General features: G+C 28.3%; 1 protein-coding gene across 1 annotated transcript; it reads left to right on the forward strand.

Annotated features, from left to right (window-relative positions):
• The first annotated feature begins 1,250 nt into the window (after positions 1-1,250).
• On the forward strand, positions 1,251-6,166 carry LOC123294964. Its single transcript, XM_044876154.1, has 2 exons — positions 1,251-1,490; positions 5,837-6,166. The coding sequence occupies exons 1-2, from the start codon at positions 1,412-1,414 to the stop codon at positions 6,124-6,126; spliced, it is 369 nt and encodes a 122-aa protein (XP_044732089.1). The 5' UTR covers positions 1,251-1,411; the 3' UTR covers positions 6,127-6,166.
• The last annotated feature ends 8,941 nt before the right edge of the window (positions 6,167-15,107 follow it).

Here is a 15,107-nt window from a genome sequence, read left to right on the forward strand (position 1 = left end):
CTTTTGGATTCCATAAAGAGAAATGGGAAACTTAATTGGTCTCCACCTTATAACAATCTATTTATGTTATTCTACTCTGAAAATTCTTGAGCGTGTTATCTAGGCAACTGTTTATTTATTTACATTAAAAATACAAACATGAATTGATTAATAAGAATTAAGATACAAATTTCTTGATTAAAAAAAGTGAATAAACATTAATAAATAAACACAAAAATGGACAAGAAATTTCCCAAGAAATAAATTACAAAAACTTTCAAAAAACAAGTGAAAATAAACAATTGACTGATTTAATTGTTGAAATACGGTATATAGACAGAGTTGAATATCAATCCCTACTTGTATTATTTTCAATAAAAAATAACGTTTAATAAACGCCATTCTTTTCCCGAAAATTTCAAAAATTTACTTTTAGTATTTATACCATGTATCAAGGAAATATGAAATATATCAAGGTATTATAAGTTTAGTCCTAAGCTTCTAATATATTGATGCTACGAACAAAGTTTGGATATAAGTATTCAGAAAATCACCTAATTAGTCCATTTCTCGCTGTCCGTCTATCAACAAGATTACTCAAAAACGAAAATAGATATCGAGCTGAAATTTTTATAGTGTATTATGAGTGGATATAATATAATTTTATGTCGTTAAGTATTATTTTCTAACAAACTTAAATAAGTAATATTGATCATTTACATTATAAAAATATTATTTATGCAATTTTGTCTCTTATTTTCTAAATTTCTAATTAGAAAATAATCACACGTAACATTACAATTAATAACAAGTTAAATTAATTGTTATTTTTCAAATATTTTAATTTGACATTAACTATCCATTTACATGTAAAGAATTGAAAATTAGTCATAACAGCCCCCTTTATAACGCACAAATTATCCACTGGAAGAACTGTCGTCAATTTGATTGTCCCTACCATGACTACGCGCCCAACGAATACCAAAACTTTGTTTATAGCATCAATATTTGTAAGCGTTACAACTTTAGAACTAATCTCAATATACTCTGATATATTTCATATAGACAAGGTATAAAACGAAAAAAAGACGCTCTGCATTATTGATAAACTCATGTTATTAAATGATTATATTATGCAATTTTAAAAAATAATAATATTTATTATGTGACCTTCATCATTTTAAATAAATAAAAAAAAATTATCCATTTATACATTATATTGTAAATAGTATATAAATAATTATATAAATAAAAATTGCAAACATATTTTATCTATAGTCTCTCGCAGCAGTTTACTCATTTTATTCATTCTGAATATTTCTAGAAAGTAACAAGCATTCTTTACTCTTTAAAGGATAATTGATTTTTCTATTATTGATTTTTAATTATTGTATTTTTTTTAATAATCAATTTAAACGGTATTAATATAAATATGTATCGATTAGTGGTTAGTGTACTTTGCCTTTGTTTATTTACTTCAGTATTAAGTCAAAAAAATGATGCTGAAAATTGTGAGTAAAAATTTATTTTTTTTAATAATTTAACTAATAATTAAATTAATAATCCCAAAAATGAATCGGGAATGAACCTGAACGCATCTAGTTTAATTGGTATTCTTTCTAATAACTTTTTACTGCTATACAATTTACGTTTACCTATATTTCGTTCATAAAAAAGCGTCTAGATCAGAACCAGAATAGAAAAACAAATCTAAAACAATCGTACGTAACTTTAATTTATGATTGTTTTCATTAATATTTCGGCAAAGCCGATTTGATGACAGTCTCGTAAATATAAAAGAAAAAAACCATAGATTCAATTTTCGATCATTTGCGTAGTTTTGAGATCCTGAAAACTTCTACTTTTCATTATATTGAGCCAGGAATTTTTGTGCTATGCCGAGTAATTTTGATCTTTTCGTTTCGATTGAGGTATTACCTATTCATAAAGGGTTAACAAATTTATAGTCTAAACCTTCAATAAGCACTTAAAAAATCTTAATTCAATAAGCACTTAATTAATCTTAAAAAATTAGCTACTTAAATTTTTGCTACATGATTATGTTAATAAATATGATATTTTTAACCAAATAATGCCTCGTGCATTACCTAAATATTGCTTCTCTTGAGGATGCAGTTTTGAAGTCATCACTCCGCTTGATTTTCGATTAGATTTGATTTTTCGATTCATTGACGAGCAAAATTATTGAAATCCCATATTTAAAGATTCGCGACACAAAAATTGAGCTCTAACTCCAAAAGACCACACTCAACCCCAACAAAGACCAAAATAACTTGAAATAGATTTATTAACTCAAATCATTTAGACTTCAATCCAATTATTAATTGATTAAAGAATTTAGCGGGAATTTCGGAATTTAACCTCACTTGCTTCAAGTAATATTTTGGCGACAACCTCAATCATTTAAAGCATCCATATTTTTATTCATAATTTAATATAAACACTTAGTACCTACGTTAAAAACTCGACAACTCAAATTATTTAACTATTTCCTTGGTTTTTTACTTATCGAGGTTTTACTGTATTCATAAGGAGTTTGTACAATCGTAAAAACTGCTTATTACTGCCTAGCCCATGGGCAATTTAGTGAATGAAAAATTACACAGCTTTAAGTTCATGTTAATGAACTCAAAGCTCAATTTCATTATAACAACCCTTTTGTCCCTTTCCCTAAAAATCTAAAATTGCATATTGTGAAAAGCAAAAATGCAAAGACTATGGATTTATTACGATATATTTACTTCCTTATACAAAGTATTGTAAGAAAAAATTGGCTTTCAATGGATATATCTATTATTGCATCCCCGAATCCATTTTGATCATTTTCGGTGGAACGTACGCATGCCAATATGGTATGTACGCAGCTCGAATAGAAAATTTTCAATTTTCTGATTTTAATAGAAATGTTAATTTTTATTTTCTTTGAAAATGACTACGTTCTGAGCATACAAGAAAGTGATATGGTGTGCATATCACATTTTTTTACAGTTCACTTCGTATCGTTTTTAATCGTTTTTCTTTTATTAGTACTAAACTAACCTCCAACAAAATCAGGTATGATCCATTCGTTTGTTGCATCATAGCTGCTAAACCAATGATTTTGGTTGAAATGAAGTCAAATTTATCGAGAGTGTTCTTAGCTATGTTTTAGGATAAATTACTCAACTTAAATTACTCAATTTGAAGATAATCACCTATTGTCTAATGAATTCGCTTACGGAACCCTAAATTCCCACTTGAAACATAGCTAAGAAAACACTTGATGACATTACCTTTCAAAAAAACAAAAATCAAAATCGGTTCATTCGTCTGGCAGCTATGATGCGACAGATAGACACACAGATACATAGCTGCACAGATGTAGGCACGTTTAACTTATAGCACCGCTCTTTTTATTCGGGAGTTACTATTGAAAATACTAATCCAGGACTAGATTCTTAATTACAATATTTTATTTCAAACAGTAATTTTTACAATAATTTTTAATCGCATTTATAATAAACATAATGTCCTGTAACAGTAATGAAATATTCTATGAGTGTAACAGTAATGAAATATTCTAGAATCTCTTAAAATTTAATTAAAAATAATTTACATTAATATTTTCTACACAAAAGAACTACTCTTGTTAATAATGTTGTCATTTTTGAAATTATAATTTTCAAGGATGTTTTTTTTCTATTTTCCGTATTCATAAATAATAACATTTCAAATAATTTTCTATTGAATAAAATAAAATAAAATATAACATGTAATAGCAATTATATTAATGAATAGTAGTATAATTAAATAGATAGGTAATTATACTATATGTGTAAAAATTATAAACGATTATTATTTATGTTTATCTGTTAAAAATTATACAAAGATATAATTAGTGAAGAAAAAATAAAATTATAGAATTGACTAGTTTTTAAAAAATTGACCAAACTAATTTATGAATTATAGACCTGATTCTACAGCGCTTTTTATGTCAATACAAAACTGAAAGTGCCTGGTTACTATATGAGTTAGTTGTTATCTCTAAATATATTTCACTGACTCGTCATGAGATGTGTAAAATCTTTATTGCGGTAGTGTCTGTTAAAATTTCCCAGCAACGTGAAAGATAATTGCTAACTTAAGTTGTACAACTTAACTGTCACGCTCTAAATCGAATGTGTAAAAATTTTGAAATTTAAAAGTTTTGCTTTTTTTTTTGAGATTGGTATGTTAATAGATCCTAAGGCCATTCAAATCAATTGTTAAAATTACTGCAAACAACAATTCTAGAGAAGTTCGATAATTTTCATTCAAGTTTATTTCGAAATATACGAATTGAAATGTTTTTCTTAAAATTGAATTTTACTTTGATCTTAAAATGGGTTTTGAAAAGGGTCGGGGAATTTTAGATATTCTCTCAAACTTTCGATTCGAGTGTGTTATTAAACCGGGTATTATCACTTTTTATCCTATCATATTTCCAGCAGGACATACTTGTAGATATCTATTTTGAAACTTTAAGAATTATTTTACCATGTTTTTAAACAATTAAAAATACATGTTATTTTTAATTAAAGACTAATTAACAATAAATTCCTAAATTAATAAAAAAAAATACAAATTATTTTGTTCATTTGTGCATACCTAATAAACATAACCTTCCTGAATTTTTTTCAATTTATTTATTTTTTATTAAATAATAACTTAATAAGATTGAAACAATTGAAATTGTTAAAACATTTCTGTATAGCATGTCAGTTTAATTTGATATAAATAAACTTTCCTATACTTTAATTACATGTGCAATTCAAATATTAAAACGCACGAAATAAAATGGAAACGATTGCCTTCAAAAAAAAATATTTAATATTTACTTAATTAAAGTAATTTTTGCGCTGTTGTTATATTTGTTTATCGATAACTCAATAAGTATATCCAGACTCATGGATTGATTTATAAAGTAGATAATACATCCACAGGGAGAACCCGCAATATGAACGGAAATGCTATCGTTATTCTTCAAAGCCGAGATATAAGCACTATAATCTGGTTGCTTTTGCCATCGAACGACAGGTTTCTGATGTATCGACTTTAATTACTAATTGATTTTCTCTTAAACCATTTTCCCATTTGGCAATGTAGTGCAAATGTCGGTATAAAATTGAAATTATTTAAGTGAATTTTATTACAAACTTTTATTTATCTTGTAATGTTTGTATGTTTGATGTATGCATGTATGTTTACCGATTGAGCTGAAATTTGACAATTTCAGTTTCGATGAAAATGTATTTTTGAACTATGTTCCTGATCGCGCGTTTAGCGCATGGTTTCTAGACGTAATATCCGCCACAGACTCTTATTTTATAGTATAATACCTTGACATATTAATAATATTATCATTGAGGAAATGGTTCTTTTTCTATGGTGACCGCTCCTCATTCAGAAAGCCGCCAGGTCGAAACCCGTCCATCAATACATTTTTTTTACAGATATACATACATTGTTTAGTCTTATAATTATTTGCAATAAGAAATAATTCATTTTAATAAGATATAATTATTAAGGGTTAAGCTATTATTGTACTATAAAAATTGAAAAATAATGTACTCACAGATAACTATTGGTAAAAACTGAGGAGCTGCACATCTTAAACTATCAAGGATGATTCGGAGCGCCTCAGGCTTTTACAATAAGTCATTTAGGACTTACTCAAAGAAATATTTATTTTCTAATTTTTAGTACAGTAAAAACTTGGCCCTTCAAAAGTTTTTATTACAATATCTATCAAATTAACCAATTACTTACTAACAATTTCTATCTAATACTAATATAATTTTCTCTAATTTTATTTCAGTTGAAGTAGAAACAATCGACGACGCCGATATTGAGGCTGTTACACGGCCAAATTCTGGAAACCCATCACGAGGCTCATCCTTTACAGGCGAACAATGTTCAATTTGTAATGAGACATCAGCTACAACGTGTTTTGTTAAGGAAAAGTCATCTGACAATCAAATATTGAGTGTTGTGAAATGTTACGACGCAAATGAAAAAGTTTTGAAAGAAAATGAATCATCAAGGAAAAATCCATATCCTGGTGTACAATTTTCACGTACACATATTCAATCGAATATTTCTTATTAAGAGTAATTAGTCTGAAAAACCAAAAATATAAAATGTTAAATTATTTCTAATAAATTCTAGTTTTTAAAATTAGTTGTTGTTTTATTTTGTACTTACTTAAGCCTTAGTTTTAAAAAATTTTAACACATTTTTAATTTTTAATAAAAACAAATCAGTATAAGATATTAATATGATTTTTATTTGAAAAAATAATTTCGTGCAATATTTTTCTTATGTTCCGAAAAAAAATACGCGATCCAACTACACCTCCATATTACAATCCACATACACAACAATGTGTTAATTTTCGTGATAAATGGTCATGTGGGTTTACCACATTGTGGTATGTGACATTTTTCAACATCAAGAGAAAATTTTTTTACTCAAACATATTTATTATTTCATGATGTGCTCAATTTATTCTAAAGAACTTAGGTTTTTATAAAATTTTTTCCTAATAAAGTAAAATGGCCACTTTGGAGTTAAGAAAGCTGTTCGTCAATCATTTTTAAAGCTACAGAAATTGTGGTATGGATGCGTTCATGGACTATGTTATATGAATAGACGTTTACATGAAATCAATTTCAATTCAAACCCATGATATTGAGAACAAAGGGGCGAATAAGTGAAGGCCATAACGTTGTAGTCCTCGTTTTTGAACTTGTACTTTCCCAATGAAGCTGAACTTTCCCAATGAAGCGGGTGGGTAACGTCTAGTTATTACATATTATACTAAGGTGTCAATAATAAGGGTATGGTTTATAAATTATAGGAGCATATTATAAAGAAAGTGTTATGGCATCGTTATGTTCTGAACACATCAAAGTGACAGAACATATTGCAATAATAATTATTATGCAAAATGATTAGCATATTAATTAAAGATTTGTAATTATAATATACAAACTCAACACTCAAATGATGTACAGTCATAAATGAAATATACACACATTCATTATTATTGCATGAATCCTTTTTTTTCTAATAATAATTATTCTATATTTTTAAGATCATTCCAGATAATTTATTAACTATAGTAGGTAATATTCACAAGTAAAACAATATCCAAGATTGAGTTCATCCGGTTTAATTATACTTATTTGAAATTTCAACAAAATTAATAAATTGTATTAATTGTTTGAATTAATTTTTTTTTTAATTATATAATTTTTAACTTTTAATATTAAATTAACGAAAAATGAATCAAAATTTATTGTCTCAAACGTAGGCGCCAGGTATTTTTAAAGTTTAATAAAGAAAATTTGATGAATTTTTATTCTTTTCTAAATTACAAAAAAATCAATGCTTGATGACTTGTACTCAAGCCTTTGCTAGACCGTGAAATTTTTTCAAGGTGAGTAATCAGGTTGAGTCGCTTATGAACAACAGTAGTAGAGAACCTGGGTTCGATTCCCGGTTTCTGTATAATTTTCTGGCATCTTTTTATTTTTTAAATCAAAAAAAGTAATGGTTTTTTTAATTCATAGAAGTGTATACTGTCGCCCTCATATGTTATGTAGTATGATGAATAGCTATTTAAAATGTAGAGGGTCCATGGACGATAATGTAAGTACACAAAAATTTGAAACAAATGTACGTTTGGTTTCTTAATAAATATATGAAAATATGTGGTATTTGATTGTTTGCTTATCTAGCGTGAGAATCCACCCACTAAGCATTTAACCTAAGAATTTTATTCTCAATTCCTTTTCACATCTTCGAACGTATTTTAGTTCGTAACGAATTTTTTACGTCTTTTCTGCATATACTTTCAATTGTGATAATTTTCAAATATTTTGTTTTCATCGGAAATTTTTGCAAGTGATAAAAAAATGAATTATAAACACTAAGTTGAACTTGAAATACCTGAGAGCTTGTATTAAAACGTATCATCTATAAGTGATGGCCCGCATTCAACAATTGTTAAAGCTATTGAAATGATTTGACACAAATTGAAATGATTTCACCTTTAATATTTTATGAACACTCTTTATATACTTAAGGTAGTACCAGCATGGTATTTGCAGTTTCTATGTTAAAGCAATGGTACAATTTTTTTTTCGACAGAATTTAACGAAAAATTAAATTTAAGAATTTAATAATGCTTACTATTAATTCCCAAAGTTTCAGAAATTTTGACCGTTTAAAATGGGAAATAATTATGCCAACGTCCCAATTTCGATCAATTTACGTCAAAATTAATATCTCGAAAGTGAAAAATAATTTCTAAATTTTTTTTTTAGAATTTTGTTGTATAAACATTTTTTTCTACTTTTTCTTCAATATATAATAATATCATAAAAAATAGTTGGAGAGACCGGACATTTTACATGCTTTAAATGGGACATGACCCTCAAAATCGCGAACTTTGTCTTTAAATATCTCGCGATCTAAACGGTCAAAAATTATGAAATTTTAGGAATTCATAAATAAAGCTATTATAAACCCGAGAAAAAAAATTCGGCCAAATCTGTCGAAAAGTGATTTCATGCTGGTACTACCTTAATCTAAAAAATTTTTTTATCGCAAAGTCAATAAAAAAAATCACTTTTATGTGGTTTTTTCTTTAAGTTATTTATTTTTTTATTGGAGATTTGGGTAGTTTTCAATAGGGGGGTGTTTATATTAGAGTGGTTGCTGTTACATTCAATTGAACTATCAGTAGAATATTCGACACATACACACATTAGGGAAAGGTTTCTAGGTAGACTCGCTATGTACCATCGGTCGTCACTAATTTATTGTATTTGTATTAGCTATATTGAAATTTGATTATATCTTCTTTTAGTGTTAACGAACTGTTTTCGTGTCGTTTTAAATTTGGAAATCGTTAATGATAACCATGTTTTTCAATAAATACAAGCTTGGGGAAATTTTTAATTTATTCTGAAAAAGAAACATGGGAAACATGTTGGTAAGTATTGTGCCTTTGTAGGGAGACTTATATTTAAAAAATATCGAACGGTTTCCTTAAATCAGACGTATATACAAGCTCGGATAATTAATTTTTACTCGTAAAAAAAGTTGATAATTGTTAAGAAATAATATCGATCATTTGTCGATCATGTGCATTACGAAATTTTTATATAATTTTAATAAGCCATCGATCCGATTGGATTATCGTAAAGGTGGTTACTCTTTGGGTTTTTTGTCTAAAAGAACGAAAGTTGAAGTGCAGCAATTTTTATTCATTTCTAAATTACAAAAAATTAATGCTTGTTCCCAAGCCTCAGCTAGACTGTGAAATTTTTTCGAAGTGAGTAATCTCCATCAGAAAATAACTAACTTTTCGTTTAACATTGTGATTAAAAAACAATTTACTAAGGGTTTCTAGAGAATGATATCACACAAATAAAAATCAAATCTATCAACTGGCTGCGACAAATCTATCAACTTTTTGTGACGATAAGTTTCATTGAATTTCATTTTATTTCATTCATTTTTCTCATGATTTTCAATCATCACAACAAATCTAGATGACAAACGAGCGTACTTTTGCTTCATTTTTATCTATTTTTGACATTTTAAAGCAAACTTTATCACCAGATATTTGACATAACGTGTTTGGTTTTTTCAAATTCTTTCTAGAAATCATGATAGATAATTAATAAGTATGACTGACCTTTATGGCTTTCTCATATACATACCCACCAAATTTTTTTTTCTGATTGAAGTGAATGTGTACATAAACATATTATACGATCCATCTGTATATAATGCGTCATTTAGTTATCCTACAATCTTTCAAGCGCCTGTCAGCTGTCAACAATACTTATCGATATCGTTTCTTTATTGTCTACAATTTTAATCAGGTTATTGATAGGTTTTTTATATTTATTGAAAAATTTCGTACGTACAACTAGTTTTTAAATACCCAATATATGATATTTATGAGAACATTAAAATCTAATTTGATTAAGAGCAATTTTATAATATACCATAATGGAACATAAGACGATTATGGGTCAAGGTTTCTCATTTTTTTGTTGCGAGGGCTGGCAAAGTTTTCGAGAGTTTATTTTCAGACAACTGAATTACGGATTTTTCTTCTCTTTATGAAACTTAGATATGAATGAAGTGTGTCTCGCATCTGAGAGCGTTATAGTAAAACAGTGGAATTTCTGTCTGGAAAATTAGAGTTAAAAGATAATTTGAAAACGTTTATTTTTTAATTAGTTATTAAAATAATATCAGGCGTGGTATTAGCAACGGCAAAGCTATCTGGTAATTATAATTTACATAGTTAAAATGCGCACTATTAAACACAATAAACCGCTTTATACAGCCAGGCATACTTCATCCCTACTCATTTGAAGGACAAAAAATATCTAAAATCCGACCGTCTTAGAATCAACTTATTCCTCCGATTGAATTTTGATTATCAGGAAACCTGATTATCAGGAAACCTTTGCTTATCAGGGTAATATATTGTTCAAAGCCTTTGATAGAACAGAAAACTTAAGGAAACTCGGTTGCAACTGGAAATAAAATTGAAATAAGTGTCTGATTTTAAGGGATAAGCAATTTATCATGTTTTAAACGTGGGTTCCAATCGAAAGTATGAAAGCGTGCAAGCGATGGAAATGAGATAATTACCGTCTCGTAACAGTACTGTTCCTCACGGGCTCGAAAAGTTGAAAAGAGAGTTAATCGGCGTTAGAAAAGTACCTAATCAAGCAGAAAGCTTATCACGCATTTCAAGTATTATATCACGCATTTTACAAGGATCCTGAAATACTTGTTATGTAGTTTAATAAATTTAAAATAGCACCCTGCTCTGTTCCATCCCTCATAAACCATCATTTGTAAACCAAGAGCCAATATGCATGGCTTAGAGTAACGGGTTTGACTCCATCCGCCACAACAAAAGTTATTTTAATTAATAACTCTGGTAGAGTGAATGGTATAAGCAGTGGAGTAGATACTAAAACTTTCAAAATAATTGAGATCTCGAATAGCAGAAAAGGTGGTAAAATACATTAAGAAAATCACAATAGTCCTCAGGGAAATTTAAAGACATTGGAAATACTATAGAAATGCTATTCCTATTTACAATTTTGGTATCTCAAAATTAGACATAATACAGTAGAATCTCGATAAGTTAAAGTCCAAGGGAAACACAAAATATTTTAAGTTATAGAGGTTTTAAGTTATCAAGTGTCTATGTTAGGTAAAGGTTAATATAGAGGTATGTACATGTTTCTATGTACCCTAGTTAATATAGAGGTATGTACATGTTTCTATGTAGTTACTGAGGGCCTATACAGAGATTATTTATTTAAGTTATAGAGGTTGCGTCTTTTAAGTTATAGAGGTTTTCGGCTCTGATGGGAAGGGAACATAGTATTTTTTGAAGTAACAGAGGTTTTTATGTTACCGAGGTTTAAGTTATCGAGATTCTACTGTATCTTACTTTATAAAAACATCAAAAAGTCGATTGGCTACGTTCATTTCATCTTAAATAAATCAATTACATTTATTCTAGGACGATTCTATTAGCTTTTTTGCTACATTACTTATGTAATCTATTTTATGTAACTCATTTTCACCATATACAATAAAAAACAAGAATAAGAGAGAAACATAGATGTAAAGTTAAAAATAAAAGGAAACTATAAAATAAAATATTGGTAATTCATATTTCCTTCTTCTTGTAAGAAACATTTATATAAAATATATATATAAAGATGTAAACAGAAATCCAACGATAAGTATGAATAAGCTTTTTAGTGTCAAGAGTCAATCGTTTGCAGATAAATATTCGTAGTTGGACATCTTACTACTTTATATAATACAATAGTCAGTGTTTAGTTATACAATATCCGTTGGTCAGAAAAAGAACGAAGGAAAAACAAGCTTTGATGAGTGCGATCTCTAGAAATAAAACCAATTACTTTCGAAACAATTCGCTTCGAAATTTTTCAATTTCCACTGGTTTCTTAGCTGTTCTCTTAATTTGTTAACTTACACAAAGCCAATTACATTTCGCTCCAACAGATGTAACTTTTACTCTTAAAGAGGTTATCTTTGCATTGTACGGCAGACTTTCATATTCATTTTTTTTTTGTTCCATTTTTTTTCCTCGACTGTATTTGTACGTATACTTCTTCACTATTCCCATCCTGACTCACGGTTTTGGTGAAACTTGATAAAGATTTTGACAGCAGTTACTACATGTGGGTAGTGAAAATATTTTTGTAATAAAATAGTGGAAGCGGCGGGAAGTCAACGAAGATTATAGTTACTCTTTTTAAAACAATGGTTTCTTATGACAAATAAAAAATAATATTTGTTTTTATGAGGGTCAAGTTTCTAATTTCAAGTGTTATTCTATCTCTTACCTTTTAGGATCTAAATTGACTACTAAAGCTACCCGGAGAACTAGGTACAAACTGAAGTCAGCACATGATATTCCCCATCGAACTCTGCAACTTTCGCTCAAGTTATTTGATTATTGATTATTTACAAAACGAGCTTTTAGCCATAATGGATTAAAATGGTCCACCCTGTAGTTACCTATCTGAGAAGTGAAAAATACCGATCAGTGGTGAAAATGTACGAACATAGCTTAATTTTTTTAACTTCTTAAAAAGAGAAATACGAAAATAATTGTCAAAAAATTTGCAAATCTCGAAGGAAGTAAGTCTTGAAATTGGGGTTCAATTCTAAAAAAATTAGGAAAAAATAAAACGATTTTTCTTTATCCACGGCCGAAAGTACGAACCTGCTTCTGTTGAGCGTCAGGATGTCCGACATTTATGCTCTAGTACCAAAGCATAAATATGGAGCTTTCGGTCTCCCAACAGAAACAAACATGTACGTTCTTTCGGCCGAAAATAAAGAAAATTAGTAAAGATCACGCAGGCAAAAAGTTTGAGAGCGAACAGAAAGAATCTCAAACTTTTTGCCCTTGTAGTGTAATATACTATATCAACCTTTCGAGGCTTACAATTTTCTTGCAATTTCTCTTTCTATTATGTAGGTAATCAAAGACTTTGCATACAGAAGCAAAAACTTTTTGAAGCACAAAAATTGTTTGTTACATATTTCACGGTGGCGACTTAATTTAATCTGAATTATTAATCAGTATCTTTCAAATAATATAAATCATTAATATTATACACGCTTAAAGTGAAAATATCTTCTACGATTTCGATTTTCTGGTTGAAAACAATCATTTTCTATTATAAAGTTAATATTTTATATATAAAGATACTATGAAGATACATCAAAATTCACAAAACAAAACTTATATACGCAACCGATATAGTACATAGATATATAGGTACATACATAAATGGGTTGGGGAAATGGATATCTACGGAAAAAAAGGCAAATGGTCAACATCTGATACTGATGTTGTTACTTACTTACATATGGATGAAAGAAATATGTATGATATTGATATAGTCATAAGTCTTTTTACTTTTTAAATTTATTCTATGATAAATATTTTTTACATTTTAAATGCAAATTTTATAGAATTGAGAATCTCTTAACTGAAATTTACGAATTCGTTTTTGATAATTCGTTAAAAATCTTGGAAGAAGCTTTTTTTAGTATATAAATTGACGACATTGTATATATTTTATAAGAGCATACGAATATTAAGTTTAGTCCCAAGTTTGTAACGCTTAAAAATATTGAGAGTACGAAAAAAATTTTGATATAGGTGTTGTTCATAAAATCACCTAATTAGCCCATTTCCGGTTGTCTGTCCGTCTCTGTGTCCGTCTGTCTGTCTGTCAACACGATAACTCAAAAACGAAAAGAGAAATCAAGCTGAAATTTTTATAGCGTGATATAAAATATAAAAGTTAGATGGAAAATCTGTTGCTTGCCTCTCGAATATTTATCGAAAATCAGGATTCTTATCACCCCCTCGTCTCTCGTTGAAGTATTCTAGTATCCTGTTGTTTCTTTCGTCTATCACGGTATCATTAATGTCAACAGTGAACCAAAATAAAGACTACACTTCCAAGTCATAAAGATTTCGAAAGAAGAATGAATATTTAAAAATATAATAGATACAAACAGAATAACATATAAGAAATAATATAATACGATTTTATTTTTATTTTTGTACAATTTATCGAAATAGCAACCAATTGAAAGTCAAATAACAATAAAAATTTCTAAATTCCGGTTTCATATTGTATATTTTATATAAAAATATCCAAAGGATATGGTCAGTAAAATTTTATCTATAATACATATTCCTGTGTGTTATCCTGTGTGTGAAATGTATATACAATACAAACCTACACCATGTGCCTGTTGTGGGGTTTAGATTGTTCCCTCGAGATCATCTCATCCAACTCGCCAAGAAATCGTTTCTCATTTTTCAATAAAGTGAAATGTTTTGTGATATAAAAAAAATTGGTCAGTATCTCCTCGTACGATGAAGAATGGACATGTACCATCCGAACAACAACAGCATTATTGTTAAAAGAGGGGTTGTTTGTGATCGAAAAAAAAAATATTTAGAATGAGAAATAAAAAAAAATTCTGAAAAAATATATTTGTGCTTTTCGTATTACATTTAATACACATGTATTAAGGGGGTTTAAATTAAATGTTTGATGTGTATTCTATATAGACAGGGAATTTTCAAACGTTGAGGATGCATTAAAACATTTATCATTTTTGTATATTAAGTGCAGCTTTTTTGATACAACACTACATTATCAATAACGTTTTTACGTTCATGGTTAATTACAAATTAGGAACTGACAAAAACGTTTAAGACATTCAGAAAGAGCAAGAAGTGTCGTGGGACACCCGGTAGGAACCATATTGCTTTCGTACCTTGGTACATTAAAATGTAGCGCTTACTTTTCCTATTTACAAGATGTTTTTCTGAAAATTTAAGGTAGTAATTTTATTAGTCAAATACTTGTCTGATTCTTTAAAGAATTTAATTTTATGTAGCTACTTTTAGTTTTTATACCATGTATATATGAAATATACATAGTTATATTAAGTTTAGTCCCAAGTTTGTA

Source organism: Chrysoperla carnea, chromosome 3, assembly GCF_905475395.1.
Source record: "Chrysoperla carnea chromosome 3, inChrCarn1.1, whole genome shotgun sequence".
Taxonomy (NCBI): Eukaryota; Metazoa; Arthropoda; class Insecta; order Neuroptera; family Chrysopidae; genus Chrysoperla; species Chrysoperla carnea.

Bases quoted from the DNA above. Each gene is read 5' to 3' on its own strand.
- LOC123294964 (XM_044876154.1), top strand. From the start codon at position 1,412: ATGTATCGATTAGTGGTTAGTGTACTTTGCCTTTGTTTATTTACTTCA. The intron at 1,491-5,836 runs GTGAGTAAAAAT...ATTTTATTTCAG, and splicing joins AAAAAATGATGCTGAAAATT to TTGAAGTAGAAACAATCGAC.